This window comes from Morchella importuna (assembly GCF_003444635.1).
Source record: "Morchella importuna strain M04M26 chromosome Unknown Morimp01GS008, whole genome shotgun sequence".
In the NCBI taxonomy this organism is placed as follows: domain Eukaryota; kingdom Fungi; phylum Ascomycota; class Pezizomycetes; order Pezizales; family Morchellaceae; genus Morchella; species Morchella importuna.
The window spans coordinates 515,818-542,663 of NW_025763405.1; the positions used below are offsets into that span (position 1 = coordinate 515,818).

Here is a 26,846-nt window from a genome sequence, read left to right on the forward strand (position 1 = left end):
CTGTGTGTTCATAGACACTCTGTAGAAATATCCGTGGGAGAGGGGGACAACCCATGTATTAAACTCACGATGCCATACGGTGTGATCAGGTGTGTGTATATAAGGAGCTGTTAAATCCTACCAACTGTCTGGTCAGGTGCCAATGGGATGTACCCGGTCATCTGGAGATGTACCCATAAAGGGATCGTGGATAATAAGGTTTTGGTTGGCGGTGACTATGGAGGGTTATAGATCGTATAGAAGGGAAACTGTGGGTATCAGAGACTCGATGTGTGCTTCAGGTACTCGTTGGTGTATAAGGCGGGGATATATATCTCTGCGTTATTTGGGGGTATGCTGACCTATTGCATAGGCATCACTATGGTGAAACAGAACGTAGTTTGCCAAATCGATATCCCTCACTTCAGAAAACAATCAAGCAATGCAAAGTATCTTCCAGTAGTTACTAAGAAGACAATGGGGCCGAAAATGTCAAGCAAGAAAGTGTCCTCATGGGTCTTTTTCAAGTGTAAGTACAGTGGAAAGAAATGACTAGCATAATATTGATGTGAGATACAGTCAAGGAAATCCGTCTGAAGTCATGAAACTATCCCACAGAGTAGATAGAAAATTAGAGGAAGAGAAAAAGCAAAAATGAAAGCTTGGACTATTGCCAGCAATCTGAGATCACACGGAACCCATTAAAGTATCCCGCAATTTGTCTGCTCCTAGCTCATTTAATTTTCGACTAGGTATATCATTCGGTACCTGGATGTAGCGGATCGGGACCGCCGGAAATGAAGCCCGGGCTATCATCCATGTCAGAGACACAGGGTTAAAGCAAATATATGTAGGGTCTCTCGGCACTAAAGGGAACCAACCTTCCAACTTTCCGAGCCCTTCGTCCCACTAGTATTCATATCCAGCTTGAAGAGGAACTCCCCCTTCTTCTTCATCCTTATCATCGTCTACAAGAGCCATCGCCTGCAGCTTAAGCTTCAACTCGACTTCGAGTTCATTCTTGGTGTTGATGGCATCATCCGCCTTTTTCTTTCCCTGCTTTGCCTTCTCCTCCTTTGCCTTCTCCTCCTTTGTCTTCTCTTCCTGAATGGCTTCTGTAAGCCCTGCAATGTCGTTCTCAAACTTCTGCATGATCAAGAGACACTTCTGATGCTTCCTTTCTAGCTCCGATAACGCCGCAGACCGTTCCGCAGGATGATCTGCAAGTTCATCGGCAACACGACGAGTAGTAACCTCATGCTCGATCAATGCCTTGCGGTATTGATAGTGTAGGGAGATAAGTTGAATACGGTACTTAATAAAGACCTCAGACTTGACGGGCTGAGAGCTGAGGTCGAGGTGGGCGGAGCCGGTGCTAGGGCTAGGGCTGGACCTAGGAGTCCTAGCAGACTGGGAGAGGGGGTGTTTGGAGGCTTCCTCTGGAGAGAGGGGAGATGGAATATCGGGACCGGATAATAAGAAAAGCTGAAGTGGCAGGATGATCTTGACAGGGCCAGGAAGGGGAATAGCGGATCCAGACATCTTTGACAACGGGTTGGATTTGAAATAGTTTGAAGGATTGGGGTGATGGAAATATGTGCAGTTTGGAGTGCTATCAGGCCGATGATGGGTGAAGAAGGAAAGAAGAAAAAGGGAGAACGGTGGTAAGTTATGGGTGATTTGGTGCTCAGCATGACATAAGGCTAGCGTAAATAAACTTTGGGTGCCTCGGCACTGGAGGGGGTTGACCACGCTGAACATCATTAAGATAGTCGCACACAACTACCCGGGGTACGAAGCTAGCACAAGGGTGGCAACGACTCTGCATGTTCATGCGCGCATCGTAGAAATATTAAGGATCCCAGCGACCATTGGAGTTTAAGATAACCCGACTTTTCCTCTTCTTATCAAACACCTCGTTTATGCTAGCTAGATATCTTTCAAAGGGAGCTACTCATGCTTACGGTGGATAACTAGACTTGACCCCGAGTGAGATACCATGAAGCGAGTGATTGGTTATGATGCACTCCGGAAATCTTTGGACCACCGTCTGTCAACGGTTTTTAATAATATCACACACATTGATACCCCAAAAGCTACATAGAAATGCATGATAACTGCGATCCCCTGCGCACCAGAGTAAAAAGCGAAACCTAGATGTAAAAGCTAAAATTCATTAGTATGTAACTTCTAGTCAATCTTGATTTACCCATATGGTTCTCTCCTACAGTGAAAATGAAAGCTGGTCTAAGAGGAAAGGGATGAAAATTCATAGAGATAGTTCATAAGGAAGGAAAATAGCAGAAACGAACTTCACACCGCTTAAATCATTGTCACATGAGTTTTTCTGTTGTCCGTACGTATCCCAGCTTATTTGCCCTTCCAGCTGCTTAATCATTGCCTCAGCTTTAGGCCAAGTACGCTCTAGAGGACAACTGTAAATAACTACGTCGTTTAGCTAAAAGACTACGTCGTTTATCTACATAAATCCGTCGTTTAGACTGCCAAGAATTTGAAGATAATAAGATAGAGCTCAGCTAAATGACTCCTGCCCGCAGCCAGCTATAAACGCAGCACCACAGGTGGCCTTCCTCTTTTCCACCACCAATACCTCAACACCATTAACACCTCCACAGGAATAATCACCAATGTCGTCACCATCATTCCTTCGCCGCCATTTACATCAGGCTTATCATGTTGGATCAGTGCCCCATCTATTCCCCTCCTGATCCTCTATGTTCCACACCCGTTCCCCTATTTTCTGTTCTTTTGGTAACGTATTTCAGTGCTTGGGATCACCATCACTATCACTATCACCAGTGTCAAGGTATGTCATATCCAGCCCATTGATTGATATCGCCATTACTAATTGGCAGCAGCAGCGGGGCAGCAGCAGTGGTATTAGCATTAGGAATAATAAAACAAATTGATTTATATCTATATATCTAAACATTGTCACAGTTTTAAGGCTGCATGTGATCAATCAATTAAATTAAATAAAAAATATATCTAAACGACGAAGTCGTTTATGCTAAACGACTCTACTAAACGACTTCGTCATCTATCACTACTCCATATTCTTCCTCCCTTTTTTATCCTAGCTATTGCGGCCTCTACCTTCCCGATATCCTCCCGTGCCCACTCAAGCATCCTTAATGTATTGGCGTTTTCTTCCCTGGATCGGCTCTGCTCTTTGAGGAGCTGCTTTTTCTCATCGGCATTTGTAGACTCCTTATAGCGGCGGCTGAGCTCTTCCGATAATGCTATCCCGGAATCGAATCGCTCGTATAACATGTTAAGCTTTTTCCCTAAGCGGACGAGTTTCGAGGAGAGTTCTTTAATTTCTTTTTCGTTTTCCATTGGTGGGATAGCACGGAGTATTCTTGGTATGTGAAGCTGGGCTATGGGAGATAACTGTTAGCCCTCCATTTCCTCTAATCGACATACATGCAGTACGTACTATTAATTCTAAGATATTATATATGATTGATAGATTTAGGTATTGGTGTGGGAGAAGAGATGTGGTTTACGGATATTGACGGATCTCAGAGGGGGTTATATGCAGACGATCCTATGGAAGGGCGGTGGCAAAAAATGGAATGGTATTCCTACCTTCCCGGTCTTCCTTGCTCGACTTTGAATGATGCGAAAGGGAGGACAGGTACATATAATTAAAGAGAATTCGATGTCTTACCGTGTAGATCGTGGGCTAAAGTAATTTCATTTGCATCTCAACATACCTCAGTGTTTCCAGTGGTTCACCCGTTCTTCGAACCAAACCGGTTTTCTAGAACGGTTGTAGCAGAATTTCGGTTCAGTTTTTACCTTTCCCGCTATTCGGTTTAAACGGTTATCAATTTTTCCAAACCGGTTTAAACCGGTTTTTAAACGGTTTTATCATGCTACTACCCGCGATACAAAGACTCATTTTAGATCAACCTATTGGATGCACCAAGGGTTACGAATTTCGGAAATGTGAAACTAACGTCTGAAACATTGAACTAAATGATAGAACGGTTGCAGGTACCAAACCGGTTTGCATATTGAAAATACAGTTAAGTTCAGTTCAGTTCAGTTGTGGGCGTAATTCAGTTCAGTTTGGTATGGTACGACCCCTTATGGAAACCGGTTTCACCCGTTGGAAACACTGACATACCTCAAACGTCGAAGCTCCAGTACTCATGTAGCGTAAGACGTTATCATTCGCCAAAGCCCGAATATATTTAATATAGGCAGGAGAATCGCGTACTATTAGCCAATTAATGTCTGATATCCCTTAAACCGTTAGGCTGAATTGTAATGAGACATTCAAACTCTTTATGGTAATTGTGATATAGGTATAAGCGCTGGATCTTGCAACCTGTCACGTATGATGAAGACTACAACTTGAAGTCTCTAGGCGTTGACCCTATCATGTTTCCGGAAAGGGTTTAAGTGTCTCCCATTGTAATTCGGCCTGACGGTTTAAGGGATAAGGTCTAATATTGTTATCGGTATGTATTCACAGGATCGTACAAACAATCATGAAGCTAGATCCATACAAACCATCCTATACCCGCGCATTATGTTAGCCCCGTTATTGACCTATCACAGAGGGGGCAAGCATAATATGTTTCGTAAACTTCTTTTTGCGTCAGCACGGGCGGGATTTTCCTCACAGTCGACGTCTATGAGAGCTGTGTATTCTATGCATTCTCCAATCGAACTGGTCTATTTCCGGAAATAAAGTATTCGTTGATCATGATATCTCAGGCGCCAATTCTATTGGGTCCTTGAGCCATTTTAGCCCAGTCCTGTTTGTAAGTTGCGGGTAATAGTGGGTGATGTTTCTCTCCTCTGTTCGTGGGACAGGGATAGGAATCACATTTCTGCTAGAGCACGTTATCCAACCAATAGCATGAGTCACCAGCACTCTCACAATCTCTTTTTTACGGTTTGTCACTTTCCTAACAAAGACAAGCATTATTGCACTTTGCCTCTGTTTATTTCATCTTTTTTTTTTCCACCACATCTGATTGTTTACTGCGAGGATTTTACATATCCTATAGCGAGAAAATGATTGTAAGATTTTATCACTACGAACGGCTGGACAATGTCGACAGCCTATCGTGAAATGACGGTTTCTACGGACAGTTTTTACCAGTACTTAAACTATTAGTTCTGTCATCTCATGAAATCCTACTGTACCCCCGCTATGGTGTTATTCTACTTAGAATACACTACATCGCCCTATTCACCGATCCATTGCCCCCGACTAACAAAGGCCATAAATCTTCTTCTCTCCCTCCGCCCTCCAGGTAAGAATCTTACTCTCAAGAATATTGATATCTGCCAGGATGTCCTTTATCTTATACGTTATCCTCGCCTTTTGTTCGACGAAGCATTCCGCGGGTTGCCTGCCTTCGAGCCGGTCCAGGGTCGCGCAGTACCGCTCGTATTTTTGCTCGAGTTTCGAGATCTTGGCCCGCAGATACTTGATCTCCGCGGCGGGGGACATGGGCTAGAGCGACAGTCAATATTTCAATATTTAATGGATTGGACTTGGGAGTTTGAATGATTTATGGAAATGACCGCTCGTATATGTTAGGGTAGATTCGGTAGCTACTTACTGATATTGATAGTTGAAGTACAGGTTATACGGTTAATAAAAATTACGGTATTAAGTTCGATGCAGGACCTCCGATATTGTTGACAGAACTCTATATAGGCACTGTCCAATCATAGAATCCACAAGGTACCTATTGCGCTGCGTAACATCCAGTTAGCAAAGCCTAGCTGTGAGATCATAACTGTTTCACATCGACCTATCAGCGATCAGGTTGGGGGATAGAACAGCATATACCTAGTCTCGCCGCCTGTGCGTTAAAATAGCCGGGATACGGTGGTCTAAATCGAAAACCATCCAAGCTTACTATATACAAGCCTACGGGTCGGGTTGGTGGCTGCGCAGCGTGGACATAAACGTCTTGCCTCTGTTTCGGCATACCGAGGGGAAACATCGAGACTCGGGAGGGGAAAAATTCTGACATGTACCCCTGTTACCACGCTAACAAATTGTGGGGTAAGCTAGCCAAGCCTGCATCCCTCGGCATTTTCGGGCCGTCTACAAGAATGGGGTTATTCGCGCCCACGGGGGATGGTGAGGGATGGTGGAGGTTGTTTGTGAACGGAACAGGGTTTTAAGGAAGTAGACAGCGAGGTAGCAGAACGTGTTGCGTTTGGCTCTATGTGGCTTCGCGGTGGCGGGTAACGGGGTTGGGCAATCCCGGGCTGGTAATGGAATGTATAGACCCAGACCCAGAGAGGTTTTCGGGGGTGGATCACCGGTTTTTACACGCATAATTTATGATTTCGTGGTTTAGGTATATGTTTAAAAACTCTATATGTTCCCCTTAGCCCAGACGGAGGGCCATTGTTTCTCGGTTAGAAGGTGCGCCGGCAGAGATATCTTCACAGGCAATTCGAGGTCGGTGGGAGATCTAGAATATCTCGCAAAATTCTGGATGAAAATCGGTCGACGGTTTCAAGGGAGGGAGATTTCTCACTAAATCACAGAACGGACATTTGAGGTTTGAGTTTAACTAAGGATACAACCGAAGAAAACAAAAAATCCAGGAAAGAACTCTGAACAATAGCGTCAGCGAATCACCCCCTGCTGGTCTTTCCCGGGCGGCGGTTTGCGCGTCGGAACCCGTTCCGCTACCGCAGCCTCTCACTCCCTCCATTATCGGTTCATGGACCGCCTCGTTCCCGGCTCGGAATGTTCGACCGTTTGGTCATATAGAAAGTTTGCTCGATTTTGACAATGGATACGTATCTTTTCGACCCATTTCAGAGTATATCACCCGACCGTATCTTAGAACACTCGATCATTTTTTTACGATCACTCTGTTGATAAATTCAGGCGTTTAACTAAATGGTCAAACTTGGAAGTAGCTCGAAGCGGAATTCATTCCAATATACACGGAGGTAGGCGCCTGGTAGTCAATCTCGCCAAATGCATAAGCCTATAGGAGCATAAGATTCTCCTTCCACAGCGAAAGGTCAAACCAATTCTCATTTATTATATCCTATGATCCCGCATTCTCGTCAAATCCGACCGACTACAATCTTAGGACTATACCGCATGTATCCTTCTCTTGAGCATCGCAAACAAATCTTCTAATACCCCTCCCTCTCAATCACCATTTCCAAACTGATGATCCATATCTCCATTTCATCGATCTCGATCCTGATATAGTTCATATCCCTACAAATCTTCCTTTTCTCCTCTCGCAGTCCCACTTATTCACGGGTCCATCTACCGCCATATAGGATTTTGCTGATATCAGAGCTCATGACAAGGAGACCCCTGTAGATGGCTCGTTTGTTGGTAATCTCCTCACTCATCCTTTCGATTGCTGCGGTGAAGAGCATAATGTTGGATTGTTGATAGGTTGTATGTGGATTTTTGATATAGTTGTGCGTTTTATTATTCCTGGTGATATGGAGGTGTAGACTAAAATACAGGCAACATATAGGGTTGGTAGAACTTTCAACATGCGCGCGCAAAGTTATGTGAGGCTTGACCTAGTACTAGATTAGCCTTGAGAAAATAGTTTAAGAGTGCACGCCTACTACCATGAAAGTCATGTCACATGAACTCTTCAAAGGTCAAATATGATAGATTTCTGTGGTAATTGCTCTTCGCAAATTTGCGGTATTTCGACCATATGATACCGTTTAGAGAGTGTGTTCGAAACAGGATGAAGGACTCTATGTGACGAATATCAAACCATTGTGTATTCCCAAAGCCACCGGCCCAAACGCTTCCCCAATTGTAAAGATAAATCCAGTACACTTTCAAGAATACAACCAGACTGCTATGAACGCTCTCCGCGAAACTCGTTGTTATTGCTCATAAATCTTTTTTCCTTAACGCATGCTGAGTAATGGTATCAAAGTCGGCTATCACGTAAGACACGACTCAGGAAGCTGGAGAGAGACCGCTCCACCGCTACGAGGCCAAAATCGCGGCTGGGTGCGAGGATGACTTCAGCACCGCTTCCCCGCCCTGACTTTGCCAATCGGTGTTCTATCGCGAGATAACCACCGTTTCCTGGGTGGATATTCGTTCTGCCTGTTCTAGAGTCGTGGTCAGTACGATGTAAGGGTCGCCGGAAGTGGAAGGAAGTGGCGCTTACATTAGCATGACCTCAGGGGTTGGAGGAAACTTCAGTTTCAAACTGTAGACACTGCTTTACGGGAAAAAGCTACTATGAAGTTGAAGATTTCGGTAGGGAAACTTGAACTACTTCACGAGCCTTGGGGGTTGTTTCGAAGATCCTGGATGCTCGGATGTTGTCTGTATTTCGGGGGGTCCGTCGATATCTGTCCTTCCGGGCGAAATCAAGATCACAACCTCATGAATCCTCTACATACTGCCAATCAAAGTAAGACATTCAAATATCACATAGATTCTTCATTGAAAAGTCTATGATAGCTCCAAAATGATTTCGCAATCTATATGCCTTACCTAGGATATTTTATCCACAACGAAACCATAGCGAATCTCATGAAGCGAAATATTTGTTCACAAGGGATAGAAAGAAACTTCTAAATCCACAAGTTAATAAAAATGTACAACAGGTGAGCGCTGATGATTCAACCTTTTGTTGTCGGACATCCTTTAACGGGCGCACCAGCAACTTCCGCGGAGCCGCATGCGCTTGTTGCCTTGAAACATTCGTTCACCTGCTCCAATCCTTCCAGCGACCGACAGAAGTTGTTGCATGACCCAATCCCGTGAATCCTTCCCTGCCAGCCTTATACAATCTCCTCCCTTTCACCTGCTGCCTTTCTAGGCAAACTCGCCGCGATGGAGAGAATTTACCTTGGGGTCGAAGGTAGCATGTATTACGGCGGATGAAGTGAAGGAGAACTATCTAGCATAGCGTGGGTGTGTAAGCTGGGGAACCAGGACAACCGTAAACACCACGAATAACAGCGCAATCGCCGGGAATTCACGAACTATACAGGCACGTGGAGAGGTGGAGATAAAGGAGAGACTAGTTGTAGGAACCGCGATCATCGGTTAGGGGTAGGAGGTCTCCAGTTTTCACTAGAAGAGGTTTGTGGGGGCTGAACAAATTCTGTAGCTATCAACTCAACCATTATATTGGCACACTGTCTAATTAATACATCTATTGTATGATTTACTATCGATCAAATATTATAAATCTCGCACTCTGGCGCATTCGATGTGGGAAAAACTACGGTTGGCTTCGCGCCGGCGATAGCGCTTTTCACCGGTTTTACTTCCCAATGTAACTACCAACACCGGGGATAGGCATATTCTAGGATATACTGGAAGATATTGATATTTGAAAATTCCGATACGGCGAGCAGAATCTTCTCAGCACAGCAGAGGTTTTCACTCCCTAGAATACAAACATCAGAAGACAATCATGCCACATCGACGGATTACACGCCCCCTTGAAGTATAGGAAGGTTATAGAATCCCTCCACATTGTTGATTATATCTCAATTCTTGATATCTTTCAAATAGCGGAGAGAGATAACTCCCTTAACTCAGCATAGCCGCCCTCACTACACCCCCGATATACCAAGCCTTTCCTCCGTGATGGCTAAGTTTTGCGGAGCGCCCATTGTTAGAACGAACCCACCATTGAAAAGCGAAAGTATCCCGAGCCCGATGTTGCGAGCAAAACTGCACCATAAACAACGAAAGTCGATGATCTTAAGGCTAATATCAGGGTCCTCGAAAAGGAACGCAGGGGCATTGATTCGAGGTACCAGGACCTCCCTGTAGAGGTCTCAAGGTGCCGGGAACATCTGCTTCTGCGTGAGTAGTACACAAAGAATTTGCCTGAAGATAGGTTTATTGCCGGCATTATCAGGAATCATATCTATGAACTAAATCAGGAACGCGTCAAATCAAGGGTTGATTGAATCAAGTCGTGGCAAACGATGGAGATCCTAAAGGCGAGCAAAGGAAATTTGAGGTTAGTAAGATCGATATTTAGAGGAAGACGGAAGTAAGAATAAAATGTAAAATAATAGAAAAATTCAGTATTCCCAAATATCACTCATACCTCATCTTTTGGAAGGTTTTGTCATTTATAGTAGAGATTTGTCCAGAATGCTGATAAAAATCGCCGGGTCCAGACCTATCTAAAATTCACGTCGTTCTTCATCAAATAATGTAGCAAACTTGTCACCCAATTACCTTTTACCCAACGCGTGATCTGTCCAGAAGCAGGGCTACTACCGAATATTCGGACCTCCGTCTAGTCCATTCTTACGTACAATTATGGATGAGAAAACATCTGAGATTGCTAAGCAAAGCCACCCCTTAGCGTCCTCCGTTAACTCTTGATGATCTGGATTGCTCCCTACAACCCCAAGGAAAACCGGGAAGTCGGTGGCCGTAACAAAGATCTTAAAGGAAGAACATCGGGTAAAGAAGGCATCTTTATATAAGGCGGGGGTGATATCAAGGAAGTAGTGGCACTCCGGAAGAGCTAGAGAGAAGTCCTGGTGCGGACTGGTTATTGCTGACAGTGTTCGGGCTTGGGAAACAAGTGAAGCTTTATCATCTCGTCAGTCGCATGATAACTTGGACAATACATGTAAATAGCTGAGCTTCGTGGGGGTCTATCGCATGAATAATAGGGGCCAACGGTCTTATTGAAAGCTCTTCTGGATATACGATAAATCGCGCCCCTTTTCTTTACTTCGAGGCATGGCCGGCATTGAAGCTTATCAGTCCACTCCATCCGGGCGAACTTTCAATTCGGATGGAAGGAACTAGTGGAAGATCACTTTATCGAGGACAATCTTTGACAGTGAGTGGCGGAAACCTTGATGAGAAGTGGAACTCCAAGGTACGAGTTTTGAAGAAACCGAGTGATATTCGTTGATGCAACCTCACAGCCTCAAACGGAGTAAGGACTCCGACGTCAGCAGGTATAAATCTAGTCAAGATTCAACGACCGCAAAGTTCACTTCTCTTTGTAGCATAACCCACGGTGAATGTATCACTATCGCTATGTGGATGATTTTGGATGAAACAGTTGCATGCTTTTCTTGCCCCTCCCAATCGTCTACGAAAAGCACATGAACGTCTGTCAAGCAACAACCGTGCGCTAACGCTAACCTCCTACCGACTTTCCCTCATCTCAACGACACACAAACATCAACACCCAGCAAGGGGAACAACAACCCCACCAGCCACTCCCGTCATATCTCCCAACAAGGCACCTATCTATAGTACTTCTGTACTGCGATCTCTACGGACACGCTGTCAAGATGGGGAATTCACAATCAAGACGCTGGCAGGAACAGAATCTTCCCCCCCACCTGGTGAACAATCCAGAAGTCATTGCCTTCCTCGCAATTACCCTCCGCGACGACGGCAGCAGCGCGAATTCGGCAGAGCCCGTTCCTGTCTGCGGTATTCCTTTCAAGGAACTGTCTTCCAGCTGGCTGGTAAGAGCTTACCTCGTTTCCGCACCCCAGTTATCCAGACAGTACTCACGAACTCTACAGCAAGCAGCGAGCCAGATCCAAAAAACATTCCTCCGCGACGCCCCTCCTACCTATGTCCTCTATCAGAACAAGCGCATCACCCCGCATCATTGGACAGTAAAAAAGCCAAAAATGGCTGGGAATGTTGCCTTTGCCTACTTCGACGAGCGTACGCCCTACCAGTCGCTCGACACTAGAGTCCTTGTCAACGCGGCGTTTGAGGTCAATGTCACTATTATTTCAAGCCCGTTTCCCGGCGTTACCTTTCCTCCTCTCCAACTGCAGATCCTACCCGCCTCCACTCTAGAGGCATTACGTGCACTACTTGGAAGATGGATCGAACTGGAGGTCAAGGAGGCGTTGCAGAAGGATCTTAGGTTGAATGAACAGACGCTGGCTTTGCATATGGTGCAGAAGCGACCGACGCATCTTCCTATGGGAAGGAAAAGAGCTGAATCGTCTCCGGCGAGAGGTATGCGGGTTGAGGGAGTGACCTATGAGATGCTGGCACAGTCTTCCATGGCTCAGAATGGGATGGGGAGAGTTAGTATTGATGCAAGGCGTGCCAGGGCGGAGCCAGTTATGCTGCCGGAAACTGGCAAAGTTGGAGAATGGACTGGCTGGTCCCTGTGCGTCTGCGTATTCGAGATTGGGGTGAACTGGATTGAAGATGGTATCTAATGGTAATGGGTCCTGGCGGGCACTGGGGTATTCCATTGGCTTTTTTCTCTCTTTTTACTTTCCCTTTGTGTCCCCTATCAACTGTCCCGAGCCTCTGGAAGACGAAGGTCCTAGTCATAGTGGATGGACTATATACCCTAAAATCATATCCCATTGAGCCCAAGTAACACTTTTCCCTTTTGTGTATCCTACTTTATTGTTCTTGCTTAAAAGGAATTGACCTCTGTCCGTTATTCCCGGGCGCGTTTCTTACTCGGCCGCAAAAAAAGGATATGGGTGTATCTTCTAGCAGTAGTCTCCCTTTTATCCGATACCTTTATGAACGTTTTATAATGACATGAATAATTTACATCTTGAGCACCTCTGCCCTTACATAAACTCAAATACCGCCAGGGATAAGTCTTCAAAAATTACTTGCTATTACATGTCCGGATTTCTGAGAAGATTGCTCGAAATGAATATCTTTTTCTCTTTATAATCTAGAGGGTGTTAGTATAGAAGACCTTGATCTGCCATCTATTTTGTTTGAATTTTGACTACATAAAATTTTTGATAGTCCTTGATAACAGTAGGATTAGGAGAACATTAATCTGGGAAAGTTTAATCGATTAAGTATATTTTTTAACAGACGGTGATAGATTTTACTTTGTTTTAACTTATATCGCTGCTGGGGAAAGGGGTAATGCTCCGGAGCTCTAATATCATGTCGTGAACACTCCGGAAAAAGGAAAACATAAATAAAACATAATTATATCAATAAAAACCAACAAAATAGGAGATCTTTCATATGGTACGAGAGACTGGCTGAAGCAGGATCGAGTGGCATGGACAGTAGTTGGTTAGGAAAAACCTGGTGGAAGGATTCCGCCGGAGAAATATACCTAGAAACGAATCAAATTTACAGGTGATAGCATGACCAGATATCTCAAAGGTGTAATGACCAAAGAAGTATGATGAACACGGCCGCTTCTTTGGCAACGCTGGCAAGGTGGATTCCTCAAGGTGCTGCAGGCCCCCTTTCCACCAACGCTGATTTGCCCATTGATGTACATGCACCTGGCAATATGCCAGCTGATTCTATGCCAGTCCATAGCTTCGCGCCAAACGGGTCTGCCATGTCTATCAGAGCTTGAGGTTAGTTTATGTAGTGAGCACGTGAATTGAAATATAAACTTGGAAGACATACCTTGGGCCACGGGTTGTTGAGAACTCACGGGCAGTGCTTGTATTCAGCACTACAACATTGGGTACCAAGGGTTCTGGGGCTACGGCTTCTTTAAACGCGTTTGACTCTCTGGGAGCAGCGTGATCCTTAGCCGCGGAAGGCTCGAGACCTTCTTGGGTAGTGGTAGGTGGGCTGGGGAGGTTGGACATGTACTCGGGAAGTGCAGGACTGGTGGTACGTTAAGAAGTTTTCGAATCGGTGAAGAATATCTTGACTATTTAGTCTCCCTAACTTGTATCACTGTGGCCTTCCGAATCTTATCCAATTTGGTAAATAATGTTCCTATGTCTGGCGTGTCTTAAATCAAGTGGATCATACAAAAGAGTGTTATTTACCTTGAAATTCAGAAGACAATTGACCCCAGGAACCCGACCTATTCACAGTTGTTGAGCAGTAACTATCTGGTGTTGGACAAATCCAAGATCTTATCCTCACACGTGATTCATTTCGGATTGTCTGGGATTAGGAGCAAAAAACACCCAAGCTACCAATTTTCGACGTTACCTCCCGTTGCACGCCGAGAACAACGACATAACCTTAACCACCAACACCCATCAATTTCTCCCTGCGTCTGCCATAACTCAAAGAACTCACAAAGGGTCTGTGCACCGCATAAAAGCGGAAACCTATCACTATGCGTAACCCCCCTTTCGAAGGATATTCTATTGCTCCTGGCGACCGTTATCCACACCTCATTGACCCGAGCCTACCACGACCATCATTGTCCTATATCAACTCACTTAATGAAAAGGCCTATCATCCGAGCATGCTGAATCCGATGCATATGTTGTCAATCCGCCGTGAGCATAAGGATCTAGAGGAACTCCTTGTTCCCGATGTTTATCCGATTATCACTTATGATCACATCACCAACAGGCCCCCATCATCCTCTCCCACCTCCTATGCTTGGGCCAACAACTACCCAGCATCAGCTACCACCTCTGATGAAAGCATACACAATCCTGCACCCGTCACCACCTCTTATGTTAGCATAAAAAACTCCGCAAGGTCCGACAGCATTCCTTATGTTAGCATAAATAACCCTACAGGATCCATTGGTACCTCTTATGTTGCAATAGACAACTCCTCATCATCCGTTTCTTCTCTTGAGGACACCGTCGCCAATCACGAAATATGCGTTAGCACATCGAACCTCCCAACACATCTTATCCTTCCCGACCAATCCACCATCAACCCTATAACCCCCGAACCATCAGCCTCAGAGCGCAGTGAAACCTACGCGTACTATCTAAGCCATCATCCGCGCCTGAGTCGTCAAATGATCCAAGAGTGGTTTTTGCAGACATACCAGCGCCAAATCTCGACGTCACAGGTGAACAGTATCATCCATACTTGCGGCGGAGTTCCACAACCTCGCTCCTCACACCGTAGAGACATCCCGAGGGGGGAGCTCAACTACGAAGAGGCAAGGGAACGTGAGCGTGTTCTGGTCTGGAGATGGTATACCAAGACACGGGGGCTTGAGGGCAAGAAGCCAGGCATGAGTAGGATTACGTCTTGGTGGGAGGGGGCAGACGGAGGGAGAATGTTGGGGATATCGACACTCTCGGGAATTTTGACGATAATGAGACAAAGACAAGACGCAGCTGAGCAGGTCGGAAAAGCAGCGAAGGAAGAAGACAATACAAATGAGCCAGGATCGAGCTGCGGTGAAGAGATTAAGTCAGCAGCTCGCGACACCTGGCAAGCCACCAATAGCTTGAAGAGACTAGCCCCGGAGGATTGGGAAGACAACGAAGATCTTGTTGGTCCATGGTGTAAGCCTGGAAAGGAAGCCGAGGAAGCGCTTGAACAACTTCTCCAAAGGCAAAAGGAGACAGGGCATATGTATCCCGGTACATACATGCTGCAGCGTTTTAAGCCACGGGCAAGGGCGCAGGCGAAGCGCGTGAAGGTTACTCCACCACCAAAACATGACCAGGTCATTTCTGACCACCATGACATTGAGATACGAACATGGAATTGGTGGCGCAGGCATCGTGATAGGAGGCGTATCTCTACTGCTAATATTGTTACTAAGCTCAAGTACTACTGGGTCGACCTAGAGAAGAGTATGCATTACCTTTGGTTCAATGTCGAACTTCAAGAGCACTAACTCTACGTAGCCGGCCCTACTCCTGACTTTGACGAGTTGGCAGAGTCATTAAGGATCAAGCACAACCTTGTGACTAATGAGGGAGGTCCGTATCCACTTGATATGGTGAGTCTTGAAACATTCCTGCGACGGCCCTATGGCAGAGATGCTGATTACTCCTAGCTTCATATGTACCAGGAGACCGGTCCCACCATGTCCACACAGACCAGAAATCGTCGAGAGCAAGCCAGGCCGTGGTGCTAGATCCCCGATACCAGGTCCTTCCTTTAACTGCAACCTTGCCTACAATCGATATGAGAATAGGTTATACTCTCTTCCAATGTTCCTCTTGATCGGGAGCCCACAGAAAGACTGTGGGTAAAATAACTTGGCTCTCATTTTGTTTCTGAAACTCTATGTGTTCCGGGTTCAGCTATATGTGTTTGTCGAGCCTAGAATCAGCAGGGAGTGGAATAAATTTACGTTCTTTATGATATCGATTTTCAACTTAGCATTTGGGGTATGGAGGTTACCAACATTTTTATACCAAATATTCCTGTCATACAATAGTATTTTATAGATGATTGAGATAGGTGGATATTCACCTTATATTGACATCGCTGAAGATTTTTCCTAGAGCTCCTCCCGGGTCGATGATTTGATGTTAGATGTACGTAGAGCAGGCGCCTATGGTCTGGTCCTTATCCTTGATAAAACCCCCCGCATCGGATAGGAATCTCAATGTCTTGACGTTTCTCGGCCATGATACATTCCAGAAATCACCCGGCTGAGTTGAGACACATGAACCTTGAAATAAATATGACGTGTGGCTTTATGACGCGGATTATCGGGGGAGCGGGCTGCCATCCACTGCAGTTGAGATTAATTTAGCTAACTAAACAAAGGTCCCTGCGCTAATCAACCATAATTCAGGACGGGCGGTGGTAAAAAAGGGAATTCAAACTACCCATATTATACTCGGAAAGAGGTTTCATCTGGCATTATGTCCACACACTAATCCACCACTTCCGGCAAACTACCCGTACACTGTTTGATGAGCATCACAATCCCGAGGACGCGGCGCCGTGCGGGCTCCAACCTGCAGACTCTGGATCGACTAGAAAACTCAACGCATCCGTCCGCGACCGGGAGCGGGGTGCAAAGACATAGATTTTGACAGCTTCAAAGGTGGGAATCCCGACATATCGCGTGATAGAGATATGGGTGAAGAGACACGAGGTGGGACGGCTTAATGGGCATTATATCACACGATATTTGTCATCCGCCAAGTCCATGAATACGCATTGATATATGGACACTTGTACTTGGCGGTGACACCACTGGGACCCGCGCGGGTCTTACAGCTACGTTCCGCTTTGTGGTATATAACGCACATGCGTCCGGCTTAGTACTACATGTATTTAGGGATGAAGCGGGGTGCATACGTGTACCAGGGAGGCAGCCTACGGTAAAGCAGTGGGGAAACTTCATATGATATGTATCCTTTCCGTCTCTCTAACACGGAAGAGGTTTGCTGACACAAATCATTTTTCAAGTCATCAACTGCTCCGTTACCGCCCGTATCCGGGAATGGCAGGTATTTAATGGATACATGCCTTCTTCCCGCGCGATAATAAAAACCCCCATATAATGGTGTTCTAGTCGCCGGCAATCTCTCGAATCACAGCACTCATAAGGACGGTACCTCGAAAACCCCGACGGGCCCGACTTGGCGGCGCTCGGGTTGTGCCTCCGGGTGTCGGGGGTTTGTGTTTTTCGGTTTTTGGGTTTTTCGCGGGAAGCGTTCCTCAAAGCATGCCATACCAGGTTCAATTGATGGTTTCCAGAGGCTTTGGGGTTCCAATTTACGTCTACAATCTCCAGTAACTGATTTCAGAAGGGTTATCATTGGTAGATTGTTAACAAAAATTATGAACGAATGTTCTCGTTCAAGGACCTACAGAACTACATGCGCGCCCCTCCAATAATAGCTGACTGCCGCGGGCCCGGGGCCGCAACGTCCTGATCGTTTGTCACTACGTGGTACAAAACAGTTTGGCAAGCCACCAGGATTGTCATGGATCTGAATGCCACGAGTGATAATGTGTGCTCCTGGGCGGTCTTTACTGCCAAGACATACCATATTGCAATATTTGCTCTTTAATGAAACTTAGATTACCGGTGTCCGAGAACCTACGGGATTTACTCAACAGAAGTGGCTGACTGTCGATAACCCCAGCCACCAAGTTCGAGTTGTCCTCCTGGGATGGTGCGCCACATGTATATGGCGCCACACTGCTGGGGTATTTCTTTTAGCGTACATTTGCGGTGTACGCTTTTGCTAGAGCACATTAAGACTTGATATTCAATCTTGAACAACCTGATAATGATCAGATTCTGACATCTGCAGTCTTTTGGCACAGGACGGGCAAAAGAGGACGATATATCGTTCTTCGTTGACCACATGGTTTAACCCTAGCCCTGTGAGAATAATATCAATGTCAAACAAACCCACTACAAATGGATGTGTCTATTGGAAAAATTGCTTGGGTTGTCCTATACGAAGTTGAACTTGAATCCCTAGGTCCTCAGAGGAATCTGTCCATATTGACGTTTTGGTGTATGAAACCCCGACCTTCGCTGCCACGTGATGCATTAGGCAACTCTCCCCGCTTTCGAGCTATCCCAAGTGTAGTTTATTACTACCACATTACAGCTTATTTAGCTACTTTCCAAGGACCACACTACGCTCAATCCCTTAACGACCCACCATGGCTGATAATACCGATGTTCCATACTCACCTCCGCAATACATTGTCAGCCGCTCCGTGCTTGACCGCGAGCAGCTTATCTCCGAATTTGAATGTACTCTACCCCTGATATATGCAGTGTTTGACGCGTGGAGGGCTGATGCATAATAGCTTTCAAACAGTCGCTTCACTATGTTTCACGGGCGCCAGAGGTGGTTTTTGAGCGGCTGATTGGAAATGTAGGTGTCTATCGTCGGCCTAGGTACAGGAGAGCTACTTCTAATCAAAAAATCTAAAGATAAACGAGACTATCCTCTCGCGACTTAGCAAACAACGCGCAGCTCAGCTCGCGGAACGCCGGGAACTGGAAAAAAGTAATGAGGCACTCAAGGCAAGGGTGGCGGGTTTCGAGGCGATTACCTTGCGAGAAAAGGACCAGCATGCGGGGCGGCTTGCGGAGCTTCAGGAACTTGGAAAAACGAATACTGCACTCAAAGAAAATGTGGCAAATCTCGAGACGATTACCACACGACAAGAAAAGCAATGTGCGACTCAGCTCACCGAGTTTAAGGAACTTGAAAGAAGTAATACTGCGCTCAAGGAAAAGGTGGAAGCACTGGAGAACGTTGAAAGGACTAATGCCGAGCTCGAGGAAAAGGTGAAAACACTGGAGAACGTTGAAGGGATGAATGCCGAGCTCAAGGAGATAGTGAGAGCTCTCGAGGAGAAGGTGGAAGTTCTCGAGGCGGAGATTCGACCTTTCAGGGCGGCGAGAGATTTCAAAGACGTACAGTGCCCCCAATCTTAAAGGTGACGGAAATTCAGTCGCTTATAACTTTGCCGCCAGGAGATGAGTCGGGGGTCTTTCCGCACAGCTTTGGTGAAGGCCGCGACGCAGTTCAAACAAATGTCTTGAGAAGTTTTCAATATCTATTTTTGTTATAGTTCCAAAGCCTTAGGGAATTGGAAGATTGGGTTTTTGTACATAAAATCGAGAAGAGTTCATACGCACGAGAACCGTCGGAATGCGAAAAAGTGATTAGGTTTAGGGGAGGCATAGGCCCCCTGATTGGCTCGGTGGGCCATACCGCAGCCATGAATCTTCCACTTCTAAATAGGCCGTGTCACCTTAAGAGTTTGTATATTTGTAGATTATTCAATCTCTACACATTCCAGATGTCACGAAGTTCATATCCCATGAACCGTAGAAGCCTGAGGTCCCAATTGGGTACTTTGCAACTCTAACCTAGATAAAAACACAAAAACGATATAATCCAGCCCTGTTCACTAATAACAAAGAAGCGGGAAAGTTTATCAACCGATCCCAATAAGAGCTCCTAATATAGTACTCACGAAGCTGGTGTTGCTGTGAATTTAAGAAAGGTCACTTTATTTCAAGTGGGACCCAATCGGGTCCTCAACTCGGTTGCTACGGTTGATGGGATAGGACCATTAATAAGAATCTTGGCTTATTATATATACATTGATGCCCTTCTCTCTGGTGCCAACAATTCTAAGACCAGCGTGTTTAAAGCCTTGTAAGCCGCTGAACATAGAACGATTCCCAAGCGGCCCGAACGCCTTGCACCTACCAGTAGGATACCCCTACACTCCTATGTCAGTTTACCTCCAACGGGCTCACCCGATGTACAACCTTACTTCTCTTCAGCAAAATGGGTACTCGGCTGGCCCTTGCATTCCGGATCTGACTCTTGCGCGTGAGGCCGGGGACCAGGAGACTCCAGGTCAAGAGCACTGCCGCCTCTTATCACAGAAACGATACAGCTGATTCCACAGCTTAACAGTCACAACCCTCCGACGGTTTTGGTCAGGGGTGGTGACCGGATGTCAACTGCAGAGTCTTGGAGAATAAGTGTACATATACTGAAGTGCACAGATATAAAAAGAGATCAAGCCGTGCCACCGATGGCTAAACCAGAACTGGGGGGCCCAACTCGACAAACCGGAATGGGGCGTAAAATCGATACGACATCAGTATAGAACTGAAGGTAACTACCACACACACAGCTCGCCGCAGCACCTGCGCAGATCTGCGGCATGGTGAGAGGTTCGGCATGGACCCTGACAAGATCTTGTCGCGGTATATCTTATGCGTGCTCTCCAATTGCGTAGGCGCTACCTGAAATCCTCCGCCGTGACCACTTCCCGGATAATGTTCCTCGGAATAGTCGTGCGGGCTCGGGTTCCTTGGGGTAAAGATACGATTGTCGCTGGCCTTTGGTTTCTGTGCTGGGGTTCATTCTCCGTATTGAGTTTATCAATGGGAATGGTTAGGAATTAAGAGCGAGATTTGCTCAAGGTCGGGGTTTTATGGCTTAGCTTTTAGCCACGGTATTTGGCTGCAGGTGTTATATACAGACCGGAAAACACCATACAGTATAGAGATCAAGGATGTCCTTCCATGGTTTGAAATGCCGAAGGTCGTTGGTGGTTAGGGACGGTGGGTGTAAACGCTGCATGGAACGGGGTCAAGATACCCTGCAAAATTTAGCATTCTCCGTCACCGAGGGCCGAGCTGCGCGTTCCACCACCTATTCCAGGAGGCGCGCAACCAGATGTCCAGGCCATGACCACCTCTCATGAGCGCCGAGTGTAACCATGCCGTCTATCACAGGCCTAGGATCAGTGCTACCGTAGCTACGACTGAACAGGAATGGAGTGACAGATATCGGTTGAAGCTCCCAGGAGGAAGGATCACCGGCGGTATGGAACCGGGGTTGCGGCGTGACTGAGAGTGGTCAAGTACTACACAGAGTCCACGGAGGGAGCCCCTAGTAGTAAGGTTAGCGCTTCTCCGTCCTGGGGGCAGGGGATGTGCAAACTCGCTCAACAAGGTCGTTTGCCGCGCAGGGCGGGGGAGTCGCGACCATAATGAAAGACAAGCTCCACTCGATAGGACCTTTCAGGTCAGAATCTAGCTTGATCCTCTGGTTTGAGGGGGTGCCGTTGGTGATCTGATTCATCGTTATTTGGCGAGCTCCATGGGACCCTGGTAAAAGATTGTTGAGCCGCAAAGCTTGAAGCAATGCCTCACAACACAGTGTGTGAGCAGCCCATTACAAAAACAGCTTGGAAAAAATGCATCCATATGGCCAAGTTCGCTTTCTATTGACCAGATAAAACAATCCTGATCCTAAAAGAATACCCCACCAGTGTGCCTTACCCAGCCAGACAAGGAGGTCTGGTTAGCCATAGCGCTCATAGATTAGATCTTGCCGATTAGATAAGATGTGATAGTGGCTGAGGAGGGTCTTGGCACAGCAATCACAAACTATAAGACCGGATTTGAGGTCAATTCTTGTGAGGAGCTACAGGTGCTCATATCATGATTTGTTGATTGTGTTCTATACCCTGACCTGGCTAACCGATAACTTACGAACATTTTATCTCATTGAACCTTAGTCAAGATTAAAATAAACGGTAAAAGACATAAATGTCTACAACAAATTGGTAACAACTCGTTCGATACTTTAGTTGCTACCAGGACTCCAAATTTTATGAATTTAAAAGAAGATTCTAAAATTATACCGGCCCCCAATCATGTTTGATCATGTTGCTCCTTTGAGGTTATCGATGGTATTTTGGTTGATTGTTAAGGTTGTTAGGGTTGAAGGAGGTAGATAAGTGCCACAGGCCAACAAAATTGATGCAAGAACTACGTGTATGTAATAAGTTCACAAAAGCTTACGAGAGCCCTGAGCATATGGCTAATAATATGTATCCCCATTCAAATCTTTCTCAATTTTTTAAGTTGAAAATAGGTAAGAATTTGCCTGTGCTGGCTGGTTGTTGCGAAACAACGGTAGGAACTGTGGATGGGTGGGTGATGGTTTGTGATCGCACCCATTAGTGATCCACTAAACCCCGGCCCTGAAGAACCCGTGGTTCCTGCGGGAACAAGGCTCGATAATACAGAAAGCTGATTAATAAGTCTTTTCTCCCGCCAACGAAAATTTCCTTTGATTCATTTTCTTTCGGGAAATTCCTCATTTCCTTTTGTCATTTCTTCATGCCATCTAGAAAATCCTTTATGCATTTCATTTTTCATTTCTTCTGGCGATTTTAATTTCCTTTTACGCAGTTAGTGATGGCCAGGAGGCGAGCGGGCTCGAACAACACGAGCTCTGTTACCAACGAGCCCGAGCCTAGGGTCGAGCCTTGGAAAGTATTACTAGTGGTAGTAGAAGATTATAGCTTGGTGACATATATAAAAGTATATCCTCCATCGCTCATCCTAATAGGTATATATTTATATACCGACGTACTGTGAGGTCTATTTTTAGGCAGGATCGTAAGAGCTCGAGCCCAGGCTCGAGCCTAACATCAAGGCTCGAACAGGTCGAGCCCCCCTCCCACCACTCGAGCCGGGTGGTGGACATCACTACACGCAGTATAAACAAGGGCATCATAACTTCACTTTTAAGAACCCTCTCTAGTATGAAAAGATATGGTGTGATAGTAGCTAGCATATATTCTATGATTTACGTATAATACCAAGTAACGATCCATTCTCTTTGAGTTCCCCGTCATCTACCACTTGCCGCAGCTGTGCCGCGGGAGTCGTTACATACATCTTTCATTTAGCAAAAGTCTTGAAATGCTACAGGATTTATCTGCGTGCGATCCGACTGCGGTTCTGATATTGATACTGTATTTCTAGTATAAGTGTGTGAGGTTACTTCGATATCCTCAGACTCCACTGACGCAGTAGAGGCGCGGATTGTGTCGAGCCTTCTTGTCTAGATATTTAGGTTCAGCGACTCAATTAATAAATACCTTATTAGGTGGATGTAGAAACCCTAACCCACGGTCAAACAACGGCTTAAAACCACATGTCCGCCACGCAGCGATAGGGCTTAACTGGAACGTAGTGTCACAGCGCTGTTTAACCCGTTCGGCTAGACTTCTAATATCTTCCTCGCCACGTTTCTTGTGTGACCCGGTACACCGGTTGAAAAATACTGCTCAGCCACTACAATTCAATTTATCATTTAACCTTCCTCAAGCATAACTAAATACAGCCAATATCACTGGATAACCTACAAAGAAATAAATAAACAACCACAGACCCGCCCGCAGGCACCGCCGCCAGCCTACCCCCACCACCAATCAATCACAATCCATTCATTCAATTACACTTCCAAGAGCTTCATTATCACCCTCACCTATCTGACTCCCCAGCTGCGAGCTCTCTATCGCCATCACCAACCTCCCCCTCTTCCCCGCCTGCAGCGCCGCCGCCTCCTCCGCCAATCGCACATTCACCGGCCGCGCATCTTTCTGCGCCGCTACGACCTCCAGAAGGCCTTTCACGCAGAGGGCATATTTCTGCCAGATGCTATCGATGAGCTCGCCGTCCTCGATGGTCTTGTTGGGCTTTGCGTTGTATAGGACTGTGAGCTCGTCGCAGGAGTCACGGAAGGCGTGGAGCTTGGCCATGCGGACTTCGAGGATGGGGGTCCAGGTAACGGTTTCGGAGCCGGGGTTGGTGACGAGGGAGTGCAGGATGGGGAGGGAGATGTGGAAGCGGTGGAGGCCGGTGGTGAGGGGGTGGTTGTGGTGAGGTCGAAGGTGGAGGCATCGCTGGGGGCACTGCTGGAGGCGCTGCTGGAGGTGGTGGACATTGTGTGTGGCTGAGTGGTGGTTTATCTAGTTGTCTGTGGCTTGGAAATTCTGAGTGTGGAATCTATGGTATGGTAGAAGGGGGTCGAGCGCTTTATAAATAGGAACTAATACCGGGTATAGAATATAAATCTAGCACGCTGTATCCCACGTTTAGAATTATTTTCTGCACATTTTCAAAGCGCTGGAAACATTATTCGATCTGCATCTTCTTTGCTATCGGATAGGTTTATATCCTTGGGCATACAACCTAATTCGTTTGAACACAGAATTATTAAAACACTAACACTTTTGACTTGAATCTTCATTCAAGTTTCCCACAACTACTACCAGCATCCACCGAGCGGAGTGCCTTCGGGGCTGAGTACGTTATGCTCTTTACCGATTAATCCTCGGCACAGTAGCTCTTCCTATACTATCGGCTAATATAGCTCAAGATATGTACACAACACAAGTAGAATCTACAATTTGCTAGGTGAGAGCGGAAGCGGTAAGTCAACGCTATTATTTTGTGTTAGGGCTACGAGTGAGAATCCATGATGTGATATGATTAGGTGTAGTATGATTTTTAATTTTTTGAAGGAATACAGGGGGTTTAATAGATTTGTATGCAGATGGAGAAAAGTATATTAGTTGACCGCATGTTCAAGAGTGAAGTCAGTCCGCTCCCTAGGGCTTGCGACTAGTTTTTAAAAGGTCGCTACTGGAGTCTTGCGTGGGGACCCCATAGGGGTTGGGATTACCCTCGTTGTAACTAATACTTTGTCTTCGTATTAACAGTGTACTTACATGTAGCCAACCGTGCACATTGCGATGTCCCAGTGTGGGTAATATGCTGACAGCGGATGAACGGGGGTGTAGTCACGCTTGACATGCGGGTATCCGTCGAGCTGCGCCGGTGCGCGTGGCAAAGGTCCGTGTGGGTGTAATGCTACGTGCTTCTGATCTATTATATGTGGTTTACGTGTAATCCGGAAGTTATAAGTACAGCTGGCCACACCGAGATGAGAGGTCTCGGGGAAGACATGTTGTCTGGTACGCCATCTGACCTGTCACTAGTTCAACCACGAAGATGATGAGGAACGTGAGCTCATAATATGTCCCGTGAAGTAGTATTAGTCGTTTATATCGCTAGTGCAACTTACTGTCTGTAGCACAGGTCTCCTGTCCTCGTGTGCTTTGGGTGTGTCTTCTGGTCATGGAGTATCACTCGCGTTGTCAATCATCTTCCGCTGGTTTTGATTATGACAGGCTGAATTGGTCCATCCATAGCTTGGTGATATATCGATGGCCATTGTAAATGTGTAAAGAGGAGGACAGAACACATATACTATCAGCTCTCTCAGGTCATCCCCTGCAAATACACTACTTGCGGAATTCGCGGTCGAGTCCCTGCCACCTCTACGCCCACTGCGTACCATGTAACTAGATATACTTGCACCTCTCCATGCGGAACACGCACGTATGATCAAGACAACACTCTTTCCTGTGCTACCACTCGGAGCACGCACCATATGCGCAATGTCCCGGCGGCTATGCGCATCTGGAAACCAACCTAATAGCCACCTGTCCTTACGACAGCTAGTGAAACATGAATACCGCCCCTTGTTAGCTACCCCTCCCTCCGCACTCTTCCTCAGGTTCTGAATTGACTCCGCGGAACGCATATATACCCCCACATCACTGCACCTGGTTCGTACGCTTTCTGATCCTTAAGGTTGACATCGAAGTAGACGAAACGTCCTACAAATACAGCAGCGCCGGATGATATGAAAACACCAAAGTCTATTGCACCTCGAGATAGTCGGTCATCTCAATGCCTACATAGGACAGCATTCTATGTACCAGTTGTGGGTGGAATAGGCCATTCTACACATGTACCACGCAACCCCCCACGCAATACTATGGTCTTTCTAACACTCCAGCAAGACCCGTTGAAAGGTCATTTCCAGGTACGGCGGTACATATAGGCAAGTATATGTACAAGTGCCATGAGGCCTCCTCCTCCAACTACACCCCGCACAGTATCCGCCACCGACACCTACCAAACATACCCAACCATAAAGAACCCCAATCTCAATGTCCATCCCCCCACCCCCCACCCCCCTCCCCCTCCGCCTCCCCCCCGCTCCCCCTCCTCCAATGCGACACCCTCCACACCCAACTCACAAAGTTCCACTCCACGGTGTCCATCTACCGGGAGCTGTTCTCCAAGCCCGGCGCGCGCACCGTCAACTGGGCGCCGCTCATGGACGTGAAGTATACACAGCTAGTACAACACAACGCGTCACTTAAGGCTGTCAAAGCTACCCTCGACGACAAGGCCGACCGCACGGCGGAGGAGGAGGAGGCGTATAAGGGGGTGTGGAGCCTGTATTTGGCGGCGCTGCAGGGGTATGGGGACTTGTGCGAGGTGTTGAAACCGAGGGCGGGGGCGGCGGTGGCGACGGTGGGGGTGAGGGCGTTGGAGGGAATGAGGGGGGAGGGGTGGGTGGATTGGGGGGTGGGGAGTGTGAGGAGGGAGGGGTGGGGGAGGTAGGAGGGTGAGTGGGGAGCGGTGGTGGGTTGGGGGGCGTTTTCTGGGCGGTGGGCTATCTAGTTTGCATGCTTATTTTATTCTCCTGGTCAAAGAAAACTATGTTTGGTCCGCTTTGTGACATGGATTTATCAAGGCGCCCTGGTAAAGTCATATCCAGTTTTTCCCTTGCTATATCGGTTTTCGATGCATGCTGTCCAGGGCAAGAGGAGGAAGTGAGGAGCGAGAGGATGACTTCTACATGTATTTTCGGAGCATATATATGTTTTCCTACAAAGGCTAAAACGCGCCTTTTCGAGCGTTACTCCCTTTTCATTTTCGGCGCCTCTGTCTCTCATATTCATTATTCAATGTTAGAGAAAGTATGTAGGAGAAGTAAAGTAATTGATCATGTTGATTGTTCTAGCT

General features: G+C 46.6%; 8 protein-coding genes across 8 annotated transcripts; 4 read left to right on the forward strand and 4 right to left on the reverse strand.

Annotated features, from left to right (window-relative positions):
* Positions 1-888: 888 nt before the first annotated feature.
* On the reverse strand, positions 889-1,521 carry LAJ45_03654 (uncharacterized protein; the record flags this gene model as incomplete). Its single annotated transcript, XM_046113239.1, has 1 exon — positions 889-1,521. The coding sequence occupies one exon, from the start codon at positions 1,519-1,521 to the stop codon at positions 889-891; it is 633 nt and encodes a 210-aa protein (XP_045973532.1).
* Positions 1,522-5,233: 3,712 nt separating this feature from the next.
* Positions 5,234-5,476, reverse strand: LAJ45_03655 (uncharacterized protein; the record flags this gene model as incomplete). Its single annotated transcript, XM_046113240.1, has 1 exon — positions 5,234-5,476. One exon carries the CDS (start codon positions 5,474-5,476, stop codon positions 5,234-5,236), a length of 243 nt encoding a protein of 80 aa, XP_045973533.1.
* Positions 5,477-11,289: 5,813 nt separating this feature from the next.
* On the forward strand, positions 11,290-12,189 carry LAJ45_03656 (uncharacterized protein; the record flags this gene model as incomplete). Its single annotated transcript, XM_046113241.1, has 2 exons — positions 11,290-11,469; positions 11,530-12,189. 2 exons carry the CDS (start codon positions 11,290-11,292, stop codon positions 12,187-12,189), a joined length of 840 nt encoding a protein of 279 aa, XP_045973534.1.
* Positions 12,190-14,048: 1,859 nt separating this feature from the next.
* Positions 14,049-15,692, forward strand: LAJ45_03657 (uncharacterized protein; the record flags this gene model as incomplete). The annotated part of the gene is made up of 2 exons (XM_046113242.1): positions 14,049-15,486; positions 15,541-15,692. 2 exons carry the CDS (start codon positions 14,049-14,051, stop codon positions 15,690-15,692), a joined length of 1,590 nt encoding a protein of 529 aa, XP_045973535.1.
* Positions 15,693-18,280: 2,588 nt separating this feature from the next.
* On the forward strand, positions 18,281-19,175 carry LAJ45_03658 (uncharacterized protein; the record flags this gene model as incomplete). The annotated part of the gene is made up of 4 exons (XM_046113243.1): positions 18,281-18,374; positions 18,431-18,498; positions 18,558-19,046; positions 19,107-19,175. 4 exons carry the CDS (start codon positions 18,281-18,283, stop codon positions 19,173-19,175), a joined length of 720 nt encoding a protein of 239 aa, XP_045973536.1.
* Positions 19,176-19,847: 672 nt separating this feature from the next.
* LAJ45_03659 (uncharacterized protein) lies at positions 19,848-20,319 on the reverse strand (the record flags this gene model as incomplete). Its single annotated transcript, XM_046113244.1, has 3 exons — positions 19,848-19,864; positions 19,919-20,021; positions 20,224-20,319. 3 exons carry the CDS (start codon positions 20,317-20,319, stop codon positions 19,848-19,850), a joined length of 216 nt encoding a protein of 71 aa, XP_045973537.1.
* A 3,085-nt stretch (positions 20,320-23,404) lies between these two features.
* On the reverse strand, positions 23,405-23,719 carry LAJ45_03660 (uncharacterized protein; the record flags this gene model as incomplete). Its single annotated transcript, XM_046113245.1, has 1 exon — positions 23,405-23,719. One exon carries the CDS (start codon positions 23,717-23,719, stop codon positions 23,405-23,407), a length of 315 nt encoding a protein of 104 aa, XP_045973538.1.
* A 2,161-nt stretch (positions 23,720-25,880) lies between these two features.
* LAJ45_03661 (uncharacterized protein) lies at positions 25,881-26,441 on the forward strand (the record flags this gene model as incomplete). Its single annotated transcript, XM_046113246.1, has 1 exon — positions 25,881-26,441. The coding sequence occupies one exon, from the start codon at positions 25,881-25,883 to the stop codon at positions 26,439-26,441; it is 561 nt and encodes a 186-aa protein (XP_045973539.1).
* Positions 26,442-26,846: the final 405 nt, after the last annotated feature.